The sequence below is a fragment of the Meleagris gallopavo genome, chromosome 8 (assembly GCF_905368555.1).
Source record: "Meleagris gallopavo chromosome 8, MGAL_WU_HG_1.1, whole genome shotgun sequence".
In the NCBI taxonomy this organism is placed as follows: domain Eukaryota; kingdom Metazoa; phylum Chordata; class Aves; order Galliformes; family Phasianidae; genus Meleagris; species Meleagris gallopavo.
In genome coordinates this window covers 4,097,904-4,125,629 of record NC_139411.1, presented here as the reverse complement: position 1 = coordinate 4,125,629, position 27,726 = coordinate 4,097,904, and the positions used below count along the sequence as shown (strand labels likewise).

Here is a 27,726-nt window from a genome sequence, read left to right as displayed (position 1 = left end):
ACGCTAAAAAGAGCAAAACAATTCTATAAACACTGTCTGGATCTCTCTTGCTGCCTGCTCATGCCCTACAAGGAGGTTGGCATTGCCGGACGCCACGTAGGTAATATACTCGCAGAACCCATTCATGGCATCCTTCCTCTCCTCCTCACACCAATCTCCTGGGAAGGAAACCGTGGCCCAGTCGTGCTGCATCATGGAAGGGCCTAGGCTCCGTCCAGCTGTGCTGCAGGGATTTTACCTCATTCCTCCCCGTGGTGCAGCATTACCAGCACAGTTTGCCCATGGCCCCTGTCTGAGGCCTGGGGCCATGCCGTCAAGGTGCCCAGCTGTTCCCTCCATGCACGGAGACAAACGGAGCCATTCGGTGCCAACGTGGCTCCTCGATTTCTTGTTTTTGTGTCACAGCCCCGCCAACGGCACGGCACGGGCAGAGTCTGGTGTGCAGAGGTGCCTCACTGCTGAGAAAACCCTGTGGGTTTGGGATGGCAGAAGCAGGCTTTTGTGAAAACAGCGGGGCTACACGGAACCTGCTGCCTCGACTTCAACTTATTTTAGCGCACTGAGTCTCGCACGCCCCACCGACCGGGCCGTTCCAGCACGGCCGCTTGGCCGGTATCCGCACTGAAACAGCCAGGCTGAGCGGGAGCCGCGCCACCGGGAGCAGAAAGCCCCGATTCACCAGTTATTAAAAAAGTACGGCGGCGGGAGCGTGAGGGGAGGGCTTAGAGGTGAGCGCCCGCCGCGAGGCGGGGACCCGCCCAGCCGCTGCCGCCCCGGGGCCGGGCTCTCCGGGCGGCCTCCCCCTGCCAGCTGAGGCCGGGGAGGGGGGGCCCGCGGCGGGGGCTCCCCCCGCAGCCCCCGGAGCTGCCCCCGGCCCCGTCAGACGGCACTGCCTCGGCGCGCTCGCCCCTGCCCGCCCGCCCGCCCGCCGCCTCCCTCCGCCCCGCCGCCCGCCCGCCAGCGCGTGCCAGCTGCCTCCCGCCGCCTCGCAGCCTCGCCGGGCGCAGGCGGATTGGGAGCGCCCCGCGCCGAGCCGGCTCCGGGGCCGCGGGGGGGGCCGGCCGAAGGGCCCCGGGCCGGAGGGGGCGCGGGGAAGTCGGGCCGAGCGCCGGGTGGCTCCCGGTGGAAAGTTGCCGGGAAAAGCTCGGGGCGAGCGAGGAGCATGGGCACGTTGCGGGATTTACAGTACGCCCTGCAGGAGAAGATCGAGGAGCTGCGGCAGCGGGATGCGCTGATCGACGAGCTGGAGCTGGAGCTGGACCAGAAGGACGAGCTGATCCAGAAGCTGCAGAACGAGCTGGACAAGTACCGCTCGGTGATCCGGCCCGCCACGCGGCAGGCGCAGCAGCAGAGCGCCCGCAACCTGCAGGGCGAGCAGCGGACCAAGCGGCAGGCGATCTCGGCCGAGCCCACAGCCTTCGACATCCAGGACCTCAGCCACGTCACGCTCCCCTTCTACCCCAAGAGCCCGCAGTAAGCAGCGCCCGCCCGCCCGCGGCGGAGGGAAAGTTGCGAGCGGAGGGCTCGGCGAGCGGCGGGGCTGCGGGAGGGGCCGGGCAGCGCGCGGTGCCGGGGCGGCTGCCGTCCTCCGGGCTTTTTCCACCGTTATCACAGCTCTTTATTCGCGCCCGGCTCCGGGACGCGGCCACGTGTGGCACCTGGCCGGCGCTGCCTCCTGCGGCGGAGCGGCACCGGACCCCTTCCTATCAAAGATACCGAAGCCGCGCCGCTGCCGCTCTCCGGCTGCTCCCCATCGCCTTCCGCGGAGCCGCTCGCTGCCCCGGCACGGCGGGACTTCGCCGCCTCGCCCCGCCCTGCCCTGCTGTGCCCCGCCGTCTCCTGGCAACCTCCCCGCTAGGGATGGATGGAGAGGAGGGCGGCCGTGGCTCAGCCCCGCCGCCGCTCCGGGACCCTCTTCCCAACTCCCCCTTCCCGCCGCCGTTTCTGCGCAGATATTTTGCCCTTTTAAGGCGAACGGCTGCGGCTCAACCCGGCGGCGGGGAAGAACTGTGGTGGACCCACAAAATGCCCCCAGACTCCCCAGGAAGCTGTGGGGGGATGGCCGGCCGCCGAGCCCTCTCGGTGCCGGGCAGCTGAAGCGGGGCGAGGGCGTCGGGGCGCTGCTCCGTGCCGCCTGCACACCTGTGTGCCTTCGGGACACGTACACGATAGGGCTGCTGTGAGGGACGGGGCTGCTCTTAGCCACAGCGCCCATACAGTACGCGTTTTTCCGTCGCGGGGCTCTTTGTTTGCCCCTTAGTAACCCCACGAAACGGCGGTGAGTGGCAGCAGGACGAGGCCTTGCTCTGGGGCGGCCCGGCGTGGAACGACCCCAGCCGCTGCCCTGCAGCTCCAGGTCAGCTGGCGTGCTTCTCCTGCTTTAAGTCTTGAACTGAGGGTTTGGGTTTTAAATGAGCCTCCTAGAGCTTCAGCTTTAAGCAGAGCAAACCTTGAGTCTCTGCTGCGTACAGCAAAACACGTAGGAAGCCTATCAGGGCTTGAATTAGCATTTTCCAGCTTGAATTTCAGTTTATGGCTCTGTAAATGCCTTTTCATACCTTCACTCGGGGTGCAGTGCACTGCCTGCCTGAAGCAGTGCTTGGTATTGAACTCCCATGGTCAGTGTTAAATGCATGGTCCCCTCGTGCCATTTATAGTGCTCTGAGCTAAGTTGCTGCTGCACGTTTCGTCACTGAGGTGGGGAAGATGGCTTGCCCACAGTCTCAGGGGTGCACTTTACTCTAGGAAGTATTCACTATTCTGCTGAGACAGCCTTGATTTGATGAGCTCTCAATGCCTCGCACCTGGCCTGATACCTATGAGGCAGTGCTAGGACTGTGGTTTCAGCCACTTACTGAATCTGTGGAATATGACACTGCTGAGCATTTTCAGTATGAGCATCTGAATGGAAAGGAAGATATCCCTATGTAAAAGAGAAAAAGTAAGCTGTGTGTTCCACTTACCAGGAGTGCTTATCATTAAAATCCAGGTGAGCTGCTGTGAGTGGTGTCTGCGCCTGGGAGACTGAGGAATTGCACCTGGCTTAATTTATTGGGACCATTACTACTAAATAATGGTTTTTCTCACACCTCTATGCACGTGGCTTGCACAGCATTTAAAAGTGAGTCCTCCTCTTGAATAGATTGTGCCTAGCAATCTTTAGGATGCGTTGTTTAATGCGATCACGGTGCTAACTGAAGGTTGAGGTACAGAGTATCAGGAAACAGCAGGGAAAAAGGACTAAAATGTGACAACAGGGCTGACTTCTTTGTCCAGTGGATGCTGAACTCTAACAGCTCCTGAGGTGATGGGATCCAGCCTCCGATATCTGCCCATTTTCCAGCATTGTACAAGGTGGAATGCCAAGGAGACAAAGAGGAAACATTCAGTTTTAGTCACCATTGCAGGGTTGGGCTTGTTTTGTCTCTGATGAGTTTTTTATCTAGCTAAAGTAAAATATGAGTTCACATGAAGAGTTTAGGACTAAAATATGCAGGACACATTCTGCTGATTTCCTTTGAGTTATGAGTCCAGTGAGGGATATTGGACATTTCATAGAATCATTAAGGTTGGAAAAGAGCTCTGAGATCATCTAATCCAAGCATCAGAAGTGGCACGTTTATCAGTCTTTGTATGCAGGTAACTAGAAAAAAAGTTGTCTGAAGTAGCTTTTCTTTTTTTTCCCCCCACCTCAGAAGTTGCCAGAAGTGGCTGCAGTAATTGGGAAAAGACCATGGAGAAGTCTGGGTGGTTTTCCCTGCTTGAAAAATGGAGTGACAAATCTTTATCTCCTCTCCCTCTCCTCAGATTGCTGCTTTGTTTGTTTTTCCACACCTTTGACCCCTCACGGGATATATTCTGCCTGCTAACAGCCTGCCAGCACTGAAGTGATGCCATGAGACAAAGTTTGTATCAACAGTTATTTCAATTAAGATTTTACAAAGCTGCGGACCAAAGGATAACCTGAGTTAGGTTCTGAGTGAGGAATAGCCAGGCTGTTCAGTGAGATGTAACATTTGTTTCTCTGCTTTCCTGTTTTGTACTTAAAATGAGAAAATAGCCAGGACTTTTACTCTAAAAGGAAGTTTCATTTTGTCATTGGTCACAGCTGTATCTTTTTTTTTAATTATATTTTTTGAAGGCTGTGTGATCAGCATATTTTGTTGTTCAGGAGGAAAAAAAACCTGTATGAACAGAATAGAAACCAAAGCAGAGAGCTAATGAGCATGAAGGACGTGTAGGGCTCCATCTCCTCTTGTCAGAGGTGGTGTGTGCTCTGTCACTGCTGAGACAAGGTGCTGCATCATTTATAGGGACTGTTGAGTAAGATGGAAAAAGTCTTGGTTTTACGAGTTAACAGACTTAGGAATCCTTCAGATGTAAAGTTGGGAAATTTTCCAAATACGAGAGATTTGTTTGTGAGGGGAGGAGCAGTCTGTGAGTGGTATTAAAGAATTCTGGGCTTAAAAATCCAAAAACGGCGTTTCATTGCGTAGCCTTAGGGAAAGTACAACATAGGTACAAGAGATTTAACAACTAAATTGGCTCTTTGAAGGTAAATGTGTACATGTATGGGCCAGGGGCGTATTTGTAAGTAGTCATAATAATAAAAAGCCAGAAGCATTTGAAAGGCACTTCATATTCAGAACATAAAATGGTCTGCTGATATTTATAAATGATATCTATGCTGTGGTACCTAGGAGCCGTCCGTTAACTCAGAAGCTAGTTCTAGAGAAAACAGCAGCTCCTTTTCATAAAGCCCAGACTTTCCTGTTTCTAAAATAATCCAGACGATGGTTGCAACATCATTTGTCCACTCAAAGCAGAGATTGATGAGGGGCCTGCGATAAGGAAGGGAAAACAACCGCTCCAGAGTGATTGCTTCCTGAAATGTAGGGCAGGAGCTGTGAAATCAGGAGAGAACTGGTGGCCTCTTTAGTCGTGTTGCACGCAGGTTTTGCTGTCGTGCTGCAGAAGATAGCAAAGGCTGTCAGCAGCCATAGATGTAAACAGGCAAAGGTGATGCAACCTTCCATTTTTCTTCTCTTTGAAACTGGAATTCCATGTGATGTGTCCAGCGACCAATTGAAATTCATTTATGATTAAGTAATGAACTGCTGGAATTGCTTTTACATGCTACATGATAGAATGCTGATTCAATCTGAAAGTGGTTTAACATTGTTCTGAGGAGGAATCCGTGTGCCTGGGTCTGTTGCTTCATGCTTAAACTGACATCCGTCAGCATGGCTCTGGGTACATGGGCCCTGCTGCCCACCCAGCAGCCTGGTCCTACATGTGAGATGGACTGGGGCAGCCCTGCAGAGCTGCCTCATGAGCAGACTGTTCTTCTGGTTCCCCTGGCATCCAACCTGCTCGCCTCTTCTTCCCAGAGCATCTCGGAGAGCAGGGCCTCATGCTTTGCAGGGATGAGTTTCCACTGCAGAGGATTATATGCTTCCTGACAGCAGTTTTACATGTGGCATGTCAAGGACAGTGCAGAATGCAAGTCAGTCAAATGCTGCTTTCCTCTGTTTTGACATGCCAGGTTTGGCAGCAGCGAGGTGCCACTGCTGGTGGATGGGGCTTTCCTATGCACTGGGTCACACGTGTGACTCACTCCTCAGTCTTTGCTGTTTAATGCCTTGTGAAGCAGCACGGTGAGGTTGCTGATAGGTTCCCTCTGCCTGTGAGTCAGCCTCCTGAGGCTTTGGTGGCCAGTGGTGGTAAGAAATAACTGTTGTATTTAGTTATTAGGCAGGGGACGTAGATTTCTATCTATTGGCAAGTAGTGTATGGGGCATCTCTGAAATAAGCTTCTTTAGGCAGGTAACCTTTATGCTGAATGTGAACTAATGACCAGAGATGTTTTAGTCAAAGGAAGGGTCAAGAATTAAGTATTGACGCCATCTATTTGTTTTGTGATTTTCTGCCCGACTGCCGATTGCACTAGGGAGGGCAGGATTAAACTTTGCTGCCATTTCTGTTACTTTTAGTAGCAATAAGCAGCACACACTCCTTGAATTTCTGCCACTTTTGGATGTTAATCTTAGCAGCATAGCGTAATACGCCAAGTTTTTAAGCACAATCACTTTTGCTCAGAAGCTGTTTTGAAATTTTAATGGTGACTGTATGCAGAACAAAACTATTTGGAGAGCATAGTAGCTTTAAGCAAGCTAATAGTTCGTAACAAAAGGCTGTCATTAACACAGAAACTATTTTTTAATTGAAATACATATCTGTAAGTTCACTATCTAGAGAATTAGCTATTTTTCTCTTCTCTGTGTTATTGAGTGATAGGTAAAAGTACCTCAGCAGAAATACTGCCCCAGGCTATGGACATGAATGCCTTCTCTCCAGACTTGCTGTGCAAGTAGTCCTGTGCTTTCACATCCTATGTTCCTAAACACAGTATGCATCCTACACATCAGAAATGAGTCAAGAAAACCCACCGCATCGCTGTGCTGACTGTGAGCAAAAATGTATGGAGCAGCACAAAGCTCCGGACTGGTTGCTCCCACAACAAAACAAAAAACTCATACCACAGTGGCTTGATATGTAACGGTTTCTTTGCTTATAATGCTTGAAATGGAGTCTGTGGGATGCTAAGATTTCAGAAGTCATTGAATGTGCACCTTATCTTAAGGTAAGGGCTCCCAGGAAGCTGCTTTGATTTACTGTCTTAAATGACACCCCTTGCTGCCTGTGCTGCTGGTATTTCTTGACTGTGGCTTTTTGTGGTGGCACAATGCTTGCTTTTGTAGCTGGCTAAAGAATAAATATCTGTATGAATGCTTTTCAGTTGCTGCTTTGACATTTCCAGGGGATATGTGCAGGCAGAGAAGTCCATGCCATTTTGTGCAGCTTGTTTTTGTTTTGAAGATCTAAAAGAGCAGAAAAAAACCAAAAGTGTGTGCTATGCTGGAGCCTAAAACAACTCCTTTATCAAATTATTCCTTTATCCTTTTCTGAACAAATATAGAAAGTGGTGTGGTTGCAAGTGTGGACGTTGCTTCGGTACATACTGTGTATACTGGCACCCTAAAGTCTGAAATTGTATTAAAGGTCTCTGAGAATCAGTGGAACAGCATCTACCTGGGAGGGTTTGTGTCACGGAGATAGCTACTTGTGAAACAGCAAGCATAGGACTTGCATTTTGCAATGTTCATGCAGTCACTGGTTTCCTTGGAAACTAGTGCCTGAGCACACACAGCCAAACTTGAACAGTGGTCTCGGAGCAGAAAATGGGCTCCCAGACTTTAACACTACAAAGTAGAGTTAGGGTTATTTGTTCTGTTTTGGTTTTGTTTTGTTAGCAGCAATCTTAGAGTAGGATATCCCTGAAGTAGAGCCCCTACTCATACTGTGGCATTTTTCCTATCTGGATCTGTGTTTTGTTCTCCAAACTCCCCTTTTTGACTTGGTATGTGAGCATATTTGTTGGAGGTGTTTCCCGTTCAGCACACAAACTGTGTTAGGAGAGCCAGGGAGCAGCTCTGTGCTGTACGCTGGAAGTGGTTCTGCAAACTCTCCAGGCAGGCCAGCTCATTTTCTTCATTACTGATGGTGGGTCATCTGAACAAGCAGGAGAAGTCATCATGTAGCTGTCTGGGTTGTCTGGAAGGGAGACTGTAGCCTTGTAGGTGCCCACATACTCTGCTCAATGTTATCATCGTAGCCCTGCTCCCAGCGCAAGTTAGTCCCTGGGATCTCTCAGAGCTTCTTTCTATTTAAACTCTTTTTAAATCCTCAGACTAAACGAGGCAAATAACTTTCTTGGTGGGTAATATCTCTGACAAACAGAAGAAATCAATTGCTGTGTGACTCAAACAGCACGTTGAGGCAATAGGCAGGAAGTTAACAGTGGTGTAGTTAAACCAAACATGATGTAAATAATGCCACACAGCTCCAAGTTCAGGCTTGTTTGAAACAACCGTAATTGTCTTAATTGCTATTGATATGCTTTGAAAATCACGTCCCCTAGGAACCCGAGAAATTCCTTTAGTTAGAATGGAAGATTGTTCTTTCTGAGTTGGAAATACGTGCACAAATACATATGAATGTTTGCCATGCAGTTTCAGTATGATTTACATTGGTAAATTTTTGTAATGGGTTATGAGCAAAGTTTGTAGTGATAGCTAAACTGATCACATAGAGATGTGCATTTTTTGATAATTACTACATTTTGTTGTAGTTTTACTGTTTGTTTGTTTGTTTGTTTTGTTTTAGTTAAATGAAATAGATGAATGGTTTGGCCCATGATAAATAACCGTCTTGAGCCGTGTCGCTCATCGTTGCAGATGTGGTCTTGGTGACGGCTGTGATAACAGCTCACTTTTGATGTCTTCAACCAGCCTGCTGGATACCTGCTGGGGAACCTGCACGGAGATGCAGAGCAGGCAGCAGCAAGGACTTGCTGAAGCAAGACAAGGTTTTCTCTTTCATCAGAAGCGAGGACAGAAAAACTGAACTTTCAGGTGTTGTGAAAGGGGGCTGAGGAAGGCAAAGAAGTTGGCATTTCTTCCAGCTTTCAGCACTGACTGGTAGCTGAACACAAACCGGCAGGGCAGGATTGTCTGTTGAGATTTGGGGGCTGAATTTGTTACATCTGTTGTCTTCATGTCAGACTCCGCGTTCCCTCAGAGATCCCTGTGTGTGTGCCAGGGGTGTTCTCTGTCCACTTTGAGGCACGTGTTGGCTCTGTGTTCCCAGAGCCCTCTCTCTGCCTTTACCCCTCTATCCTTTCTGCCCACTGTGGCAAGGTAAACTGCACTTCCCAGGAAAGGGCCTCTTCCTCCTTACTCTCATTTACTTCACTGGATCTCTTCTTCGTTCCTGCATCTCTTTCTTTTCCCCAAAGTTTTTTTTCTCTTCCTACAGATGTCTGCTTATCTTTTTCCTCTCAGCCCCAAAGCTCTTCATTCTGCTAAGCTGTCCCATCTGTTAAGCTTTACCTCTCCCTAAGAAACCTCCCTCATTTCCTCTATATATCAGCAGTCAGAGAGCTTCCAGTGGCTGTCACATAAGATAGCGCGGGAAGCTTGATTTTCCTGACAATCCAGCTTTTCTGTTGTGTCAGTTTGCACAAAATCAGTGCCTTGTGGCTGATCAGATGTGATGTCCCAGGGGCCTCCTGTTATGGGCAGACAGCAGTTCTGTCAGGTTGGGTGCCTGGACCTCGTTCAGCTCAGCCGAAAGACCGATAGCTCACACTGCTGCCCTGAAAACCAGCACCAAAAAGGACACGCAGCGACCTGTTCTCTTTGCATCAGGGCATTTAGTGGCAATGGCTTTGAGTTGTATTGACAAAACATTGCAGTGCATGCAGGGTGATGGCAGGATGTCACTCAGCTGTTACTCGATATGTCTTGGCGCAGCGCTTGATGAAGTGCTGCTCCAGTACTGAAGTAAAGCTGAGGTTAGCTGTTGTTACTTGTCCCCTCTGCAGAGCCTATAGACTAACACTCATGTCTTGCTGGTGGGCAGCGTGCAGATAAAACACGGACAAAGCCTCAGTTAGAAACAGGGCTTTCTGCCTTCGTGCCTGTACATAACTTACTGTTGAGTGCTCTCATGGTGCTGTTTATTTAGACTTGCTAGGCATTTAAGAACTAGTTGGGCTGTGTATATGTGCACAAACATATTTTCTTTCATACACGTCTTTGCACTTTTAAATCTTGTTAACAGAGCAATTGCAAGAAGGGGAGAAAACATCTCCTGCTCATCAGATACTCGATTGCTTTTTGTTTTCCCAGTAGAAGTGCAGATCTGCAAGGCGCACGAGAGAAATGAAGCGTGGAGAGATGACGGCTTTTCTCCATTAGCAGTATACCCAACACAGATGTACTCAGATACTACGATAATGAGTACGTTGGGGGAGCTTAAATAAGGCAGATACTCTGATCTTACTTGAAGTTGCCTTGGTTAGAGCTTTGCTTGCAGTTTCTCAAAGGAGGAGGCAGCAATTGAGTTACCATTTGAATTTAGACTTGTTTCTGCAAGAAGATATTTGAACTTTCACAGCAGTTCCGCTTGGAGAAGAGACACGGGTGGTACAGCTCACTTATTTTGTTGCTTAACTGACTCTGACGTGGTGTCTCAGTGTCACAGCTTGCCTTGGCATAAAGAGCTCATGCAGCCTTTTTTTTTTTGCAGAAGTGCAGGGATCTGTTGTGGGATGGATACTGTGTTGCAACCCAGCAGTCTTTCATTAGAGGAGTCCCAAGGGAATGCTAACTATCCCTTTTATTTCCCTCCAATCATGAGCTAGATTTATTAACGTCTCTGCAGGAGGGCGTGCACCATCAAGGGATGCTTTCTGCAGGCATGGCAAGCCTGAACGCTGGAGTACAAGAGCCAGTAATGGTGACAGTGGGATGTGAATGTGCCACTGCTACCGGTTACATTTTAGGCACTGGGATGAGGGACATTTGGCTCTGTGTGGCTGCAGACCAGTCTTCTGCTTCTGTCATGCACGAAGCAGCTGCTCTACCTTCTACTTTGCAAGTGTTATCTCCTTATCAGCCACTGTGGCAGCTACTCCACAAACATATGTTGTCCATCATGACTAGGAGCAAATTAATGCTTCCCTAAAATTGGATGGATGAGAATGATTGTTACTGTTATTTGGTTAGGTAAGGCAAGTCCAAAAATGACAGAATCAAACAGACAAACTTTTTGATTCCATGCTGGTAGTCTTGCAAAGGTACAGCAATATTTTTTTCTGGAAAGCCAAAAAGAGCACAAGGAGTCAGCCACTAGCCTGATGGAGCCTCGCTTGGGGCGTGTAAACCTGGGCTGAGGCATAATCCTGGTATTTGCAGGTGCAAATGGAAATGCTTCCACAGAGCATGAGGCTGTCCCAACAATATAGTGAGGATGGACACCTGGGAGCCTTGGTTGAAATTGGACACATCCAGGCATGCGAGGCCTGGATGCCTCTCAATTTTCAGGTGGGGACTTAAGCTCAGGAACTTGGTGGCTCTTTTTCTTACCTTCATTTTGATCAACAGTTTCATCTACAAGCTACCGAGGACTCTCTCTATTGCAGAGTTAACCAAAATGAACCTGTTTCATCTTTAAAAAATAGAAGCAAAACCTGTATCCACTGCAAGAGGTTCTTGATGCAGTCTGCGATGGACAAATGTTATAAATGAGAGTCATGTCATTTGGTTAAACTCACTGGACTTTATGGCTGCAAAAATTTAGTCTGCGAGGCCAGTACTAAGGAAGGCAGCTATTGAAATACAGTCAAATAGTCTTCCAGAGCATTGTGGCAGCTTTGTTAAATCAGTACAAAATTTATGAATATGTAAGAAGTATAAGACATCATGAGCTGGTGCCCAGTTTGGGTAGGATCTGGAAGTGTAGGTAGAAGGTAAGGCAACGTGACTTATGCACTGAAGTAAAGCGGGTGTCCTAGTGATGGCTGAGACAACTGTGTAAAATGTGCATGCTTGAACAAGGAAGATAGGATCTTTACAGATATTTAAAGTTTTTATGTATATTGGAGACCCTTATAGGGTTGGATGCTTGTTCCTGAATAGTGCCTACAGGGGAAAGAGCCTGTCTTATTTATGCTCCTGTACAGGTTTTCTTCCTTTCACCTTCATCTGCTTGCTTTCAACCTTCCAGGCACTTTGCGCATTTTTGGAAGACCTGAAGGTCTTGGTTTTTTTTATCTGCTTGCGTTGGTGATCCCGGAATTGCTCAGCCACGGCCACTGAATACCTTGATACCATTTTCTCTGGATTGCTTTGTAGACTCAAGTGCACTTTTCTGCAGTACATATATTGAGAATAAAGGGCAGCTACCTCAGCAAATTAGCGTGAAAGCATTGGAAAAAATTGTAGAGTATGGTTTTATTTAGGAGTAAAAAACTACCCTTTGTCGCCTGTTGCCTGTGCTTTTCAAAAAGTATCTGTGAGGGTTTCTGAGAAGTGAAATGGCTTGTCTGTTTGTGCCTTTGGCACTCATCTAAAGAGGTAAATCAGATGCTGCATCGACAGCGATTTGCCTCTATGATAGAACTTCAGCAAGCAAAAACTGGTTTCGGTGATAATGGAAAAAAACCATTCTACGTAGGTCTAACCCTACAGTGTGGTAGTTTTCATTGCAAAAAAAGTTCTCCCCCACATCCTGCAGTTGAACAGGCGTGTGATTCCATTGAAAAAAATATCTGAAGGGCTATCATGCTTTTTAACCAGCAATCTCAAAACACTTTTTTTTTGGCTTACCATCCAAAAGAGCTTTTCTTAGAAGCAGCCCCAGTTCTGAAATCAGCCTGTCTAAACCTGCCTTGTACTGTCACCTGTGTTGTGCTGAATGAAGTAGAGCAATCGACAGCAGGTCCGTCTTGAATAGTCGCCTTGGGATGCGTCTGCTTGGATTGTCAGAGGCTGGGTTCCTGGGCAGCAAGGTCTGAGCAGAGTGCCTTCGGGTAGGGCTGAGGCTAAGAGCCCATCCTGCTCCTGGAGCTTCAGCTGGAAGCTGCCTTTTTGCTCCCAAGGCTCAGGTGGGTGGCCGTGGTCACTTGTGGCAGAAATTTGTTTTGAGGAACAAAAGCAAATTCCTCATCTGAGAATATAATAAAATGGTGATGCTAAGCTGGCTCCTTACAGCGTCTACATACAGAGAAAATAGCACATAGTAGAGAAAAAAAATGTTTGCTGAGTTAAGTGGGCTATATTTAGGTGCCAAACAAACAGATTTCTGCTTCTGACCCTCCCCCTCCCACCCCCAAAACCTCTTTTTATACTGTCTGCAAACGTCTTGGCTGTTCGTGGCTTCTGTTCTCTGCAAAAAGAATAATTGTGAGCAGCAGGGAGAGGACATCTGTTACAGCTGAAAATAAAAAAAGGCAAGCTCTTAGGCATACAGCCCCTGTATCCATCCGCACTGCTCTCTCCTCAGTCCCCCGTGAGTGCTGCATCTGTGGGCACTCGTAGTTTCAACACAGTTGATGCTTAAAACAAAACAAGATCCCCCTAAATTCTCCTCTGTCACCTGTTTGATCCAGATCTACCAGTCTGTCCATACGTTTTTGCCTCATGATTTATCTGGGATTAGAGGTGAGACACCAGGTATCACACCTGCGCGGGAGGAAGCAGCACAAGCTCCTGTCTGCTTTGTTCTGTCTGGCTTCCTGTGCTGATTAACAAGCCTTTGTAAATTTCTAATTTTTGTATCCCAGAGAGTGTGTTAATTCTAATTCCTTCATAAGCACGAATACTTGGTGATTAGAAGTTAGGTTTCATAGCTAATTAAATAGCAAACGACAAGGCAGAGCCTTTAACAAAAACAGGTCACTTAAATTGCCTGTGTTCTCCTTTATTGGCTGTTCTTTTTCACAGGAGGAGGATCTTCCCTATGTTTCCACCTAAATAAAAGAGCTGAGTGCAAATATAGATTGATGAGTGGTTTATATAGCATTTTCTTTTCTTAATAACTTGAGAGTATATTGCACAACAGTATTTAAAATATGGCTTATTGCTGTTGGAGATGTCCCAGGCGTGTGAACTCCTGACAGTTCTGAGTAGCTAAAATTCAGTTTAAGACTTTGGTCTGTGTATTCTCCCCATCGCTAAGCCTGAAGGCTACGAGGAGCCCAGCTGAATTCTTGGAAGGTATGGCTGTTGTTTGGGGTTTCTGCTGCTTCACTTCCAGCTGCGTGTGCTGGGTGGATTTGTCCAGAGCATGAAATGAGAGCACCTGCAAATCCTAATTCTGTCTGGCACTTCTTTGTTCTCCTCGACCTCTCCTGACTCTACAGACTTCTCTGAGCTGCGTGGGGAAGAAATATGACAACCACAAAACTGAAGCTCAGGGAGATATCAGGGAGACAGCAACTAAGTTTTGGATTGCACTGGTGTTCCTCAGTGCCGTCTCATAGCACAGGACAGCACTCAGCATTCACTGGAACTCAGAGGCCATGGTAGGAGAATATCAAAGACGAAACGTCACTAGAAATTCGGTCTCCCAACTAGGGTCAGGTGAGGAATTTCTTGGATGTTACAGATTCGTAGCGAGTCACAGCATTTAACTGTAAGTGCTGTTATTGGATTTGTTTAGATAAATAGGATTTCATCGTTCTCTCGTGCATTTGCTGCCTTTCCTGGAGTCCTGTGGGGGCTTTTTGCAGTGTTAGTGTCTCCATGGGTGCTATTAGCTGTGTAATTAAAGTGGTCTTGTGCTCTGCGTTTTTGCTGTGGCATAATCATCAGCGTGATTGTCAAAACTGTTTAATTTGAAATTGTGATTCAGAGATGAAAAAAACCCTCTAGCTGCTTTGAACGAAAGCAAGGAAGATCTGAGGAAAGTGCCTTGTTGGATAGTCGTGTGGCATCCTCAGTGATTTGTATGGAAATGGTCGTGGTTGGGTATCGCTCCTTTACAGGAAGATGGCAGAAGGCAACTATTTTGTGCTGGGTACCCAGGTTAAGCAAACTGGTAAGCACCTTTCACCCCTGCTTAGCCCTGTTTCCTCCCTTCTCTATTTCAGTAGTTTAGTTTCTTGCCAAAAGGTAATACAGAGGTTTTTCCTTGCTTGACAGCTGATCAGGATTTATAGCTGTGGCTTATCCAAACAACCTGTTAAAATGTTATGGAGTGTTTCAAAAATAACAGTCGTCATAATTCAAACGAAGAACAAATAAACATTCATTGTCATGTTCTACTCAGTGTACACAAAACTGTGTGCACACATCAGCTGAGGTTGGGGGGACAAATATTAGCCTGAGATTTCTTTCTCTCTGAAAGGGGCTGTCTAAATATTCAATTTTAATAATATGGAGGCATTAGAGCTCCACAGACTGCACCAATTTGCTTGACCTTTATAAATAGAACAGCATCATATCCCCCCTTGCAATAAAAGAAAGTAGTGCAGATTTACTATTCACCATATATAAGACTGGTTAGATTTTATTCCTTGACCTTAAAGGCAGATTGTGCAAGTAGAAATTGGACAGAACAGCACAGTGCATACCAGCTTTCTCACATCACTGCCAAAAACCAGCAGATGTGTATACATAAAACCGACAGGTGAAGACTGTTGTGTTTGTTAGGCCTCTTGCCTTTGATTTCAGCTGACTTCTATGAGTTATGGTATGGGAGGAAAGAAATGCTGTGATATGTTGGGCACCTTGTAATGTTAGTGCCACTGACAGCTAAAATCGTGCGCTGTAGGGAAAGAAAAATAGGGGAAGCCAAATCTTAGTAATGTGTTTAGCATCAGGTAGGGACATTACAAATAATGTTTTGGAGAGCTTTTGTCTTAAGGTTGAAAGATGAGCAAGTGACTGATAACTTTATTATTGTAATAAGGATTTAGAATTGACACAAGTAGACAAAACCGAGTAGTTACTTTAATTGCAAGGGGTGGGTATCCGTTCTCAGTGTTTCATGGAGAAACATGGAATCGTGGAGAAACTACAAAGGCTTTTGCTTCTGGAATGAATGTGCCTCGTAGGAACGCAGATAAAATTAAAGTACGTTTAAAAAAAAAAAGTTTTGTTAGATGAGCAGAGGAATTTCGTTTAGAACAGGTGAATCCTGCATGACCCAGTGGGTGACCTACGCACTGCATGGGTTAGGGCAAATAAGCTGAAGTCCTTCAAAACTAAAGAACATTTGAATATTGCTCCAAAGGCAAGCTTAAAAGTGCAGTTCTGTTGGCAAGTAAGCAATGAAGTGCATAGAGATCAGCTGCTGATCTTGGTATTGTCATAGAGCTGCCTTTTACCTCCAGCTGCTGTTGCTGTTTGCTAGCAGGGAGGAGCTAATAGGCTGAATTTGGGTTGGGGGGAAAACCCAACAACTGCAAGTTCTGCTGTTTGCTTGTTCGCTTGAAAGGCTTGTATATTTTTGTTCCATATACTCACTACAGGGGAGGTTTTTTCTCAGGAGCTCGTGTCAGTCACTTCCTTGGCTCATTGGTTTAACGTGCGCTTAGACTGATCTTTTTGCTCTTGAATATGTGTATTATTAATGTGTATTCTGAGGACTTGCATTTGTTTTTGACTTTGAGGCAAAGAACTGTCTGAACATCTTTAAAATGCAGTTGAATGTCTTCTAAGTAATGCTCTTTGGGTCTGTCAGGGTTAAAGTTTTTTGAGTTGTTTCAGCTCACTCTAGTAGTTCCTGTTTCCTATTCCCAAATAACTCCTTGGCATGCATATTCTCTCTTGTTAGCTCTCACTGTGTATTCCTTCATGTAAATATTTCCAAAGCGCAGCCTGTGTACTGTGGAGCAAACTGAGATGTGAGAGAATTGTAGCGATGCTTTTCAAGGAGTGAACAAAACTGCGCTCTTAATTCTGTAAAATATTTGGGACAGAGGAAGCTAACTGTTTCCCTAGAGAGCCCCTCGTGGGAGGAGTGCTCTCACCAACTCTTTGTGGTATGCTTATTTACTGTTCCACTTTTGTGTGTGTGTTTCCCCCTCCCCCTTTTCCCACCAAACCTAATGTGAGTTATCACCTACTTCTGCCTCTTGCACACTGAGCCCTCAGGGCCCTCCTGTCATGCTCAGCTCTGTTTATAAGCTGGCCATGTCTTCCCACAGACCTTTGCCTCCTTGCCCAAGGCTCAACTGCTTGTGTCCTGTTGCAGGCTGTGGTTTCCTCAAGCCCAGTGAAGGAGCCGAGTGGTGGAAGGATAGGGAAAAGGGAACTGTGTGATGCAGTGGGAATGTCAAGTAAGGTACTCAGAAGAGAAGGAAGGACGACCCAGTGTTGTTGTGTTTGGAGCAGGCAATTTTGGTTTTGAAGGTGGTGTGGGAAGGTGCTAAGACATAAGGGTGCTGGGAAAGAGGAGAGTCCATACAGGATAGTAATGCAAGGAAAACAAAATAAACATGATGCATAGTAGGCATATGAGCAAACTTACTTTTTTGTTCACATGGTGCAGATAAGTGTCACTTGATTGTGTGTTCTTTTCTGCCTTACTTTTTCTGTCTTTTCGCTGTCTTGAGAGGTGTTTCTCCCCTCCCTTTAGAGACTTCCAGACGGTCTGCTCTTAAGGACCTCGGCAGCAGACCAGCAGTGCTTCATTATAAATTATGGGCAGCAGGGCCATTGATACCTGCCACAGCTATAACATATGTTGCAGTGGGTGCTCTTAAATTGGTGCACAATAGACCCATCCCTCTCCTGTGTGTCATACATTGTAAGTATTTTGGGAGAAACAATGAACACTGAGATACTGTTAGAACTTGTTGGGATACCAGTGGCCAAGTAGCATCTTCCTTTGGATTTCATCAGATATAACAAATCCTAGATGTGGGACATCATTTGAAGTGGTGAGTTGGTTTTTCAGGGTCTGCTGCTTGAGGATTAAAAAGTTAATCTTTCCTGCAGCTGTTGGAACTGTCTTGCATTCCTCTGAGTGGGATTCAGGTATTTTGGTATTTCCTCTTGTGTGATTCTTGTTGCTCTTTGTTTACCTCCCAGCACATCAGTATGTGTCTGTCCTTTTTACGCTTGTGCTTGCATTATTGTCATCCCATCTGTGTTCACCCAGTCTGCATCTGCAGTGCTTGAAAGGGGATTCCTCATCCCCTGCTGCGACAGCAGCAAGCGGCAGCTACATTTCATGCACCCTGCCTTTGAGAGCAGAGCCTTGTTTGCTGTGTTTGCCCATCCTGCGAAGGCAAACATATATGTACGTGCATATTGTGTATGTACTATGTATGTACATACATAGAATGAATCTTGAGCATACCTGTCTTATTAAAGGAATTGCTTTCTTGGCTCTGGAAGAGGTAGAGTAGCAATCTACTTAATGCATGTTGTAGGCTATACTCCAGAAGCGAGCAGTGCCATTGTTTCCTCTTGAAATGGTCCTGCTTGTAAAGAGCAGAGCTTTCCCTTGGGAGCACCTCAGTGTTCCTCGTGCTGTGATTATGGCTTGCTTTTCTGCTAGGCTGTAATGCCAGTAGGTTGCAGTTGCTTGTAGGGGAGGGTGCCTTACACTGCAATCATCAAAACTCGCTCAGAGGGATGAAGTCCCAGGTGAACATGCTGTTCCCTGGCCTTACCTTGGCAGTACACGTTTATGTTGCTGCCTCCTCCTTTTGCTTTTGCGTGTGTCCGTTCCTGTTGGTGTTCCCCGAGGGCAAGTGGTGCCTAAAATGTGAGGTTACTAGTGTGCTGCTAGTGCAAAAATATCCTCTTCTTTGCAAGAAATAGGATGTTTCTCTTGACAGTGTACTTTCAGGCCAAAGTTCCTGGAAACATTCAAATCCTCTGGAGGGCAGTTACTTTGATCAAAGGAGAGCCATTTCCTAGAGTCCTTGAAATCAATCCATCTTTTCCTTGCCTTCCCCTTAAACTTGGTGCCCTTCTGATGTCATTTTTCTGTCATGATTACTCTTCAAAACAATTATTTTAGCTTCTTTCTGACTTGCATTTACTCTTGATTGGATGGGGTGGAATTGCAAATATCCAGTTCGTCTCTGGATATTATATGTGGGAAGATTTATCTGAATTTCCAGCATCGGTAAAAGTTCTCCTTTAGTAGGCAGTCTGGGACTTCATGGGTGCTGCACTCTTGGTAGACTTCCTAAAATAAGTTTGAGAAAAGATTGTTGCTGTCAGGATGTTCTTCAAAGCTCAGTCAGAGGGATGGCTGGCACACACGCAGTGGAAATACAGATTGGAAGGTAGTACTTCGAATGTGACCATTTGTCCCTGACCTTACTTTGAATAGAGAGACTGCTGGTGGTTGGCTCCTGGTTATGATCCCCAGCCTCGCTGCTTTTCCCTAGGCAGCGTATGTGTTTCCTGCTGCTGTTCTGTCTCCATTTAAATGTTATAAAGTTGTACGACTTGGTTCCTTAGAGTTCTTGTTGTCTGCCAAAAGGTGCTTGTCCGAATGTAATCTGGTTTATTAGTAGACTAGACAGAGCCCGCATAATGGTGTTCCCACAGCTCCGCTCAGGACTGCGGTGTCCCCGAAGCGACCTTTTGAGAGCGGATCCAGCGGCAGCGCTCGCCTGCTCCTTGGCTCCTGGGTGAGGATGTTATTTAGGTAAACCCATACATCCTTCCAGTGTTTGTCTCTCAAAGCATGGCTGCTAATGTCAGTCCTTTTACTGACCCTTAGCAAAGGAAGAAATACTTCTTCTTCAATTCCCAGAGATATTTATTGAAGGACTAAGGCTCCAAGCGCTTGTCTGCATTCTGCTCCTGAACACCTATATTATTTAAACCAGGGACTTTGCCAGGCAGCAGAAAAGCAGAAGCAGTGAAACAACTTACATGGTGACAGTGCCATCCATCAGAAGTGTTAGGTGAATCAGTAACTGGCATTAAATCTGTCACTTTTTTTTTTTTTTTCACAAATCACATTTTCTGTGAAGCCCCATACTAAACCTAAAGCTGTATATTTGCACTGTCGTGATAGTTTTCCCTGTTGATGCCCTTCTGCTAAGGAGGAGCAAAGTGTTTTTGCAGAGCACATTCATTTTGCCTGGACAACAGCACATTTAGAAAAGCTTGCAATGTGTTTGTAGCCTCTAATCCAAGAGACGAGAGCGAGCTGTCTCTGCTCAGAGGATCTCTAATTGGATTTCTGCATCTATTTAAATTAGGTTATCATCCACTTGGCAGATTTCCTGCTTTTTTCACCAGGGTGAAGTCCATCTCTGCAGCAGCTATCTGTGACTTTCTTCTCCAGGGCATCTGAATGCAGTTCTCTCTGTAAGTGTTCATTTATCACTGTGAAGCCATGCAGACCTCAAAATATGCTAATAAACTTTGGGAAACTGTTTTAGCTGCCATTTAGCTGCAGTCCTCATACCTGCCTCCAGTCAGCTTGCTGCTTGGAGCTGCCAGGAGTGGAAGTGTATGTGGATAATTGTTTGATTGATGGAGAAACTCTTGCCCTTAAAGGAGGTTCTTTTCAAGATACATTGTTGTGACCTTCAAGACATTTTGCCTGGATCTCCACGGCTCAGTCTTGCAAACTGAACCCTGCTGGAGGAGTTTGGGCGTTGCTGCATCCCTTGGCGTTGCAGCATATGGGTACATATGTTTTCTCTGCTATTTCTGTTGGTGTGAAAAGTCTCTAGCGTAGTTACACTGGATGTGAGCACCAAAACTGAGAGATGTGTGAGAACACCACTCCTCAAAAGACCATGTTGTTTAGCCAAGTGTGTAGCATGTAGCTTGTTCGTTCCTCCTTTGGCATTCACTCACTACTCACTCACAGCTCTGATAAGCTGCCCAAAGTATCGCTGCTTCCTTCATCTAATAAAGTGGCTGTTCGATCCTGTTGGGAGGTATTGGTAATGGCTTCTCAAAATGAAGCTCATGTGGGAGTTGTTCAGAGGTGTCAGGCATCTTAGGAGCAGGCAAATTGTGTTGGGAGGAGATGATTTTCTTGCTGACAGTGCCAAACATTTCCAGTATCTAAATCTGGGTTTTTGTAGGATGGAAGATAGTAGCCTAGAAAAGGATAGTGAAGATCTGTGGGGTGAGATATATTTAAATACAGGAGTTAACCAAAAGAACTTCCCCAAAGAACCTTGCGTACAGCATTTTCATCCTAACAATAGTTTTCAACGAGGGAAATTCAAGGAGAAATTAACATTCTTTTCCTTAAATTATGTGTGGGGCTGCTGGATCACGGCCTGAACCTCTGATTGATCACCTGAGGTGAGCAATGAGTCAGCCCTGGGAGCACAGCTGAAGGCAATTCACCTGTGCTGCAGGAAGGGGTGGAGCCTGGCTGCACCTCTCCTAGAGCCATTTAAGAGCTGACTGCCAGTGGGGAAGGATCTCTCTGGAGATCTGCTCCTTTGGAGTCTATCTCGTGAGCCCAGGACAGGGTGAGTGACTTTCTCTCATTACTCCAATATAAATTATATTAATCAAGCTCCTGGATATACACCATCTGTATAGCCATTGATTATATAAATTATTTTTGGACATAATTTGCAGGACAAGGGGAAATGGTTTGAAGTTGAGGGAGGAAAGATTGAGGTTGGATGTCAGGGGGAAGTTCTTTACTCTGAGAGTGGCGAGGTGCTGGAACAGCTGCCCAGAGAGGCTGTGGATGCCTCGTCCATCCGTGGAGGTGTTCAAGGCCAGACTGGATGGGGCCCTGGGCTGCTATGAAATGTGGAGGTTGGTGGCCCTGCATGTGGCAGGGAAGTTGGAGATTCATCATCCTTGAGGTCCTTTCCAACCCTGGCCATTCTGTGCCTGTGATTTTGTTTCTTAGACGTTGAATACCAGAAGATGATATAATGAGCAACTGTGTAAATGAACAGCATGTTTTACTGATATATTTAGAAGTGCTAAGTGGAGCTCTCTCATCAACACGTTCTCTACAAAGCTCCTCTATTCTGCAACTACAGGTCATATTTACATACAAGCAAAATGGAAACATGAGGTTTATTTTCCTTTTTTAAAGGTTTAGATCAGGGCACGGTTGCTTTCCCTGTTGCCTCTCTAAACAAAATGTCAGTTTGAATTGTTTTTAGTGTACTCTTCCAAAGAACACGTTCTTCCATCCAGCTAAGCAGCAATGGCCTTGGCTCAGGATGCTTCAGATCCCTCCCAGAAATGTTCTCATGCGACCTGAAGCCGCACCGCTGCTGTCTGTGGTGGGAAAGGCAAGCACTGTCATGAGCATCAGCAAGCATTGTAAAGACTCTGTGTTACTCCACCCTGAACTTGGGTCCTGCTGTTTTTCCAGTTAATGGGACAAGAATAGCTCTCCTGAGTTATATTTACGTCTCCCTTTAAGAAACGTTTGAAGTGATCTTTGTCCGTAGCCAAAACAAACAGAGTTATCAGCTATTAACAGTGTTGCAGTCGAGCAGGACTAAGACTTTACCAAAAGATCTTTTCTGTCCTGTTCTGCTGCCACACAGTGTGTGAGTCTTAAAAGAGGATCCATTTATCTTTTTGCAGGCTGCATTTTTAAAGCCATCCAGCCAGCATTTCTATTGCATTGGTGTCATGCAAGAAGTACCCGCTGCCAGCCTGCAGTGCCAGATGTCCCAGGGCACTGCAGGGGCAGACCTCCACCTTTCTGTAATTGACTTGTCAGAAATAATTCTCCTCACAACATAAACGCTTTCGTTTCAAAACCACCTTTCCTGAGGGCAGCGGAGCTGAAGTTGGTGGTTGAGGGATTGAAAAGTCATCCCTGAAAGTTGTGCTCGCTGCCTCTCTCTTCTGTGGGAGCTGAAGAGACACCCACACTAACTAGCAGCGCAGGGAAGGGATTTCAGCTGCGTTGCTGACAGTCGTTTTGATATCATGGAAGCCTTTCTGATTTCTAGGCTCTTGTTTTTAAACCTCTGTGTGTGTGACTGGCCGTGCGGCGGTATTCGTAAACAGAAGATGGATGAATAGGTGGCTCTGTGGGATGTGCAGCCTGCTTGTGGATTAATCACACAGTAAGTGATAGCAATTGTACAGCAAGGCTTTTGTGCCGGTCATTACTGGTTTTTGGAGGATGTGGGATTTTTGTACTCAAGGGGCATCTCTGAAGAGAACTTCTAAAATGTCTTATTCAATGGACTTAGCTTGGCTGCCCTTAGTGATGCCCTCCTTGAGGCTTATGCGTTGATTTCTGTCAGAGGTTTTCTTGCTTTTGTTTGCTGAAGAGGAGGATGTTGAGGTCCCATTCCAGAGCAGCGTGTGGGCACGTGTTCTGTTCTTATGTGCACAGGGGCTTAGAAACAGTGAAGTGCTCTGTGAACATGGGCTTTGAGTGTTCCTAAGCCTATAGAGGTGTGCTGTCTTTGCACTTGAACAGGTGCCCCTTGTGAAAGGGAGATTTGTCTAGGCACAAGTTAGTTCTGCAGTGCATTTCTATTTGGCTGAGTAGTTCCTGGGAAGCTGGAGCAGGCCTAATACTTAGCTGTGTGCACCTTTTGGAAAGATCTTCTCTTCTTTTTTTTTTTTTTTGAATCCGTAGCCACATTTTATAGAAGTAAACACTTTTAAACACTTCTCCACGTGGAATTCAATGGTTGTTCATCTGTTGCATTTAATTCGAACTACATCTTTACAGCAGCAAAGAAACAGAACAAGAATGATGCTGTGGGTTGCAGTGCTGTTGAGCCAGGTCTGCCTATTAGTGAATGCTAAGTCCTCACCTTGCAGGGAGCTGCAGCCTTACTCATTCTTACTACTGCAAGGTTCAGCCCTGGCAGTGAGCTCTAGTTTAAAATGGTTTTGGTACGCAGCTGTGGCATTGTACATGTGAACACTCTGTCATTCAGCTCTGCTTCCAGATGCTCTTTGTTGGTGTTGTCTAATGGATATTCTGTACTACTTTTGTTTTTCTTGACCATCTTTTGCTCTCTATTTAAACTTAAGGCTTGTGCTAACTCCCCTGCAAACAAATGCTGTGCTTGTCTAGTGCAGGTCAAGGAGGGCTCTCTGATCCTCCAATCTTCCTGGAAGTATGCTGCAGTAGTCTTTTCACCTTCCCTTAAATTCTTCCTTTCCTTACACTCAGCAAGCAGTCTTCTGATGTTGAAATAAGACCTTTTGGGACAAAGATTAGCTTTTTGTTCTGATATTGATCATACATGCCCAAAGGTACCTATCTAACATGAAGCATGTGGATTTTGAGTTAAGTGACTGAGATGGCTATTAATTTTGCACTTTGTCAAATGTAAATTATGGACAGAGTAACGATAGGCTGTACTGTGGGGTTCGGTATATCACTGTGTGCATTGCCAACCACTGAAGCCTTAACTTTTTTTTCTTGTCTAGGGCTGCACAGCACTTCAGGTTGTATCTTCTGCCTTCATGTGTTAGTTTGTGCTGCCAACAGGTGTTAGCAGCAGGGCTTTGAGCACCATTCGAGAATAGATTTTGCATTTTATGACCACTGCAATAAAGCAAACCATTAATACTGGCCTTTTCCAGCACCTGTGCGGAGTCCCTTTGTGCCAGGACAGAAACTGCAGATAAATTTTTCCCGAGCATTTTGCTCTGAGGTTGAAATGCTGGGGAGCTGTCTCTTAAGGACTGGAGCAGCCCCTGCTTGGGGCTGGACGGTGTGCAAAGTAATGCACTTCTGTATGCTGTTCTTCTGAGGGGCACTCGCAGCCTGGCACAAATGTTTTCATGGATGAAATGCATTTATAGCAAACTTCTTACGGTGCTTTTTGCATGACTTCTGCAAATTAGGATGCAATTAGCTTGTTCCTACTGATGCCTTATTAGTTAGCATGATGGGCTTAAACTCATTTGGGAACGGATGTATCACAGATGATTATGCCCTTTTTATTTTTTAATTTTCCATTGCTTTTGATCATTATTTTTTCAGAAAACATTGCTGCAGGTTTCTGCTTCTGGAAAGTAAAGGTGATGGCTTCACTCTCTGCTCTGAACGGCCCTCTGCGTTAGGAGCTGTTCAGTTGAGCCCTGAGTAGATATTCCTGACAGTGCCCCATTCCTGAAACGAGGTCACTCAGAAAAAGTCTTTTCCATTATCAATACTGCAGGTTTATTTTGTTTGCAGGTTGCTTCTGTTAGAAACTTTATATAAAAAATGCAGACTAACTACTCTTCAACAGTAAGACGTATTGAAACAGCTGTATCTTGTTTAAACCACTTGCAGGTGTTTTTGACCATTTAAAATACCTTTTCTTGTATCCATAGGTAGACTTGTGTGTTAACACTTCTGCAGTGGATGTAGTTTTCAAATAGTAATGGAGATGATTAAGGAATGGTGTGGTTCACAAAAGCATCGGTTCCGGGTTAATTGGAAATTATGAACTAATTTATATGCTTTGAGTTTCACATCGTATAAAAATAAATAGAGAAGAAGAAAAATCTATTTACCTGGAGCTTCATCTGTGAATTACATTGAAATAAAGCTGTGTAATAAAATAATGTGGAAATTGCTGAAGGCCCTGTATGCACAAGTGTGCAGGAATGGTAATCTACACTGCATGAATAATTTTTTAAATTATTAGACTGACGAATACTCTTTTGCAGGGAACAATAGAGTAAATCTTATTGTAGCTATGACAGTGTATTTTTAGTATCAACTAATTTTCAAATACATCCTAAGCCTTGCTGCTTTTTTTTTTTTTGAGGTGGATGGAATATTTCTAGATGAAAAGGTTTGTGGCTTACTAGCTACAGAGTGCGGTTTGTTTTGATGCTAATATGCCCAAAACATGCTGTTTGGATCACGAGGTGCTTGTTCACTTCACAGGCACTGCTCTGGGGCTGCTGGAGGTGCTTTTCTCTCGCTCTGGGCTAGTTGTATTTGAAGTCTCATTTTAACTAACTATCCTTAAATAGTAACACCTATTTTGGTCATATTCAAGTGTGATAGAGCTACTGTCCAGAACGTTCAGTATTTAGTTTTAAGATGCTTAGATGTTGAGAGGTGGAACCGCCGTTGATGTCCTGTGCTAGCACACTTCTGCTGTTAAAGCATTTGAATGACTCAGTGGTTCTCTGAGCTTCAATTTCTCCAGTATTTCTGCTCCAAAAGTAATGCCTTCTATTTTATTCTGTTGGCTCTTGGTGTCAGGGGTGGATGTTGGTGGTGCAGCAGTAGATGCTGAACCTTCCCACCAATATCCCATTCCATGTTGTTGCCATGTGACAGATGGCAGTGGAGGGGCAGTCTGACAGAATGGCGTCTGACACGGGAGTGCGTGTGAAGCAAAGGTGTGTCACTGAATTCTTCCATGTGGAAGACATGGCACCCATTGACATTTATCAGCGCTTGCTGAATGTTTATGGAGACCAGCCATAAACATGTGTGTGAGCACAGTGAGGTGGTGTGTGGTGTGTGTCAGCAGTGGGAACAGAAAGGTGCCATGTTCTGGATGGCCATGCACAGCTGTCACACCACATGATGGAGGTGTGAATGAGGAGTGCCTCAGTCAGCCTGTTCATGTGAATGGGTGGATTGCAACCACAGAACTGTGTAAAAGCTGAACATCAGCCTCAAGGAATTGGAAACAATGGTGGCAGTGTTGGAATATCACAAAGCTTGCAGCACGTGGGTCCCACGAATGCTCACACGGAAACAGAAGGAACACTGTATGCAAGTTTGTCAGAACCTATTGAACCTATAGGAGGCTGGCATCATTACAAATGACAAGATGTAGTGTCACCACTATGAGCCACAGTCAAAATGGCAGTTCACAGAGTGGTGGTGTAAATTCCCCATCAAAGAAAAAGTTCAAGATACAGCCCTCGATGGCTAAAGTGGTATACGTTGTCTTTTGGTATAGGAAAGGGATGATCCTCCTGGATTTCCTAGAACTTGGAAAAGCCATCAGTTTTGACCTCTACATTACAGTGGCTCAAACTTCCAGAGTCACACCAGAGAAGATAACCTTTCTCCTGCAATGTGATCATACCAGTTTGAAGACCATGCAACGCATTGCTAATCTTGGCTGAACTGTCCTACCACATCCACCACATAGTCTGGATTTGGCACTTTGTAACTTCCATCTGTTTGGAAAGGATGGGCTGTGTAAGCAACATTTTCTTAGCGACATCTGTGCCATCGTAACAGTGTGAAACAGTGGGCCACCTTTGTTGGTGCAGATTTTTGAGCGCACGTGTGGGCTCTTGTTCATTTCTGGTGAAAATGCACAGCTAACGGTGGTGGTTATGTTGAGAAAGTGTTCTGTAGCTGAGAATTTGCTCTCTCAAAGAGTGTTATTTTGCTCTTTGTATCTGTTGTAGTTTCCATGGAAATAAACAGGTTGCTCCAAAAGTAATGCCTATGTATGTTGAAGAGAAAAGGCTCTTGATGCCATGAATCTGTTGGTTGGAGCTACTCTGAGGCTTTACTCAGAATACTGTTAAGCTCACAAATTCCAAACCTTTGTTCATCTTGCTTATATTTTGCTGCTTCTCCCCAGAATGGATTTGTAGCAGATTTTCTTATCCCTTCTGCTGCCCCTTTGCTATTATTTAGACCAGGCTTCCCAGATCCTTTCAAATCCTTTGTTGTCCTTGACTCCTACAAGAACAGCATTGCTTCTTTCTGTGGGTCCTAAATTAACAGGGACGTCCAACATACCCATGTCTGAATTCCTTACATCTCTTGTGGCTGTTTTTCTAAGCACCCCTCGTGAAAGGCTGACTTTATTTTATCGGGGAGACAGTCATTTTGAGCCTTGCAATGGAACAAATGGCTGGAATTGGAATGCTGGCTGATATGACTACCGTGAAAGCTTCTATTATGCTTTCTTTTTCAGCGTGCTGTTTGAGTAATGCTAGTAATTAGTGTCTTTGTTATGAGGCTTATGGGGACCTGTGGGGGTGGCTGAGACCAAAAGAGCCGTCAAGGCACAGCATAGAAAGTCTGCTCTTGCTGTACTATGTGGAACAAATAAGGAAAGCGAGTTATCTGCCTTACAACCAAGCTTAAAATTACCAACTTCTACGCTACTGCAAGCAATGAAAGAACAACACAGATGTAGTTTTCTTCCTGGTGGTTTTTATTTGCTTGTTCAAGGAATTAGAATGAAAGCACGTGAAGTTAAACTAAATTTCTCAAGAAGGAGGTTTCTGGAGCAGTCCATTCCTTCTTGCAGACAGTGCTTGAAGTCCAGTCTACTTTGCATCCAGCGCTTCAGTAGGTCAGTGCCAATGGCCTCTCATGTGAAGTAGAGCATTTTGGAGAAGTGGGTGCTTTTGGGGACTCTAGCTTTGTCTGGACCTGGATGTAGCATCCTCCTTGTTCCTTTCCATAAGTTGCTCTGGGAGGTCTTGCAAA

At 45.7% G+C, this 27,726-nt stretch overlaps 1 protein-coding gene across 3 annotated transcripts in view; it reads left to right on the top strand.

Annotated features, from left to right (window-relative positions):
* Positions 1–27,726, top strand: part of PRKG1 (protein kinase cGMP-dependent 1) — a 393,227-nt gene that overhangs the window by 25,495 nt on the left and 340,006 nt on the right. The window contains exon 1 of one of the 3 annotated variants that reach the window (XM_085228932.1): positions 750–1,473. The exons of 1 other annotated variant lie outside the window; for it this stretch is intronic. In XM_085228932.1, coding sequence (XP_085085058.1) covers positions 1,163–1,473 — 311 coding nt within the window. In that variant the 5' untranslated portion in view covers positions 750–1,162. Of the gene's footprint in view, positions 1–749; positions 1,474–2,222; positions 2,357–27,726 lie in introns of those variants that run through there. One more of the 3 variants, XM_085228934.1, reaches the window with a different exon arrangement.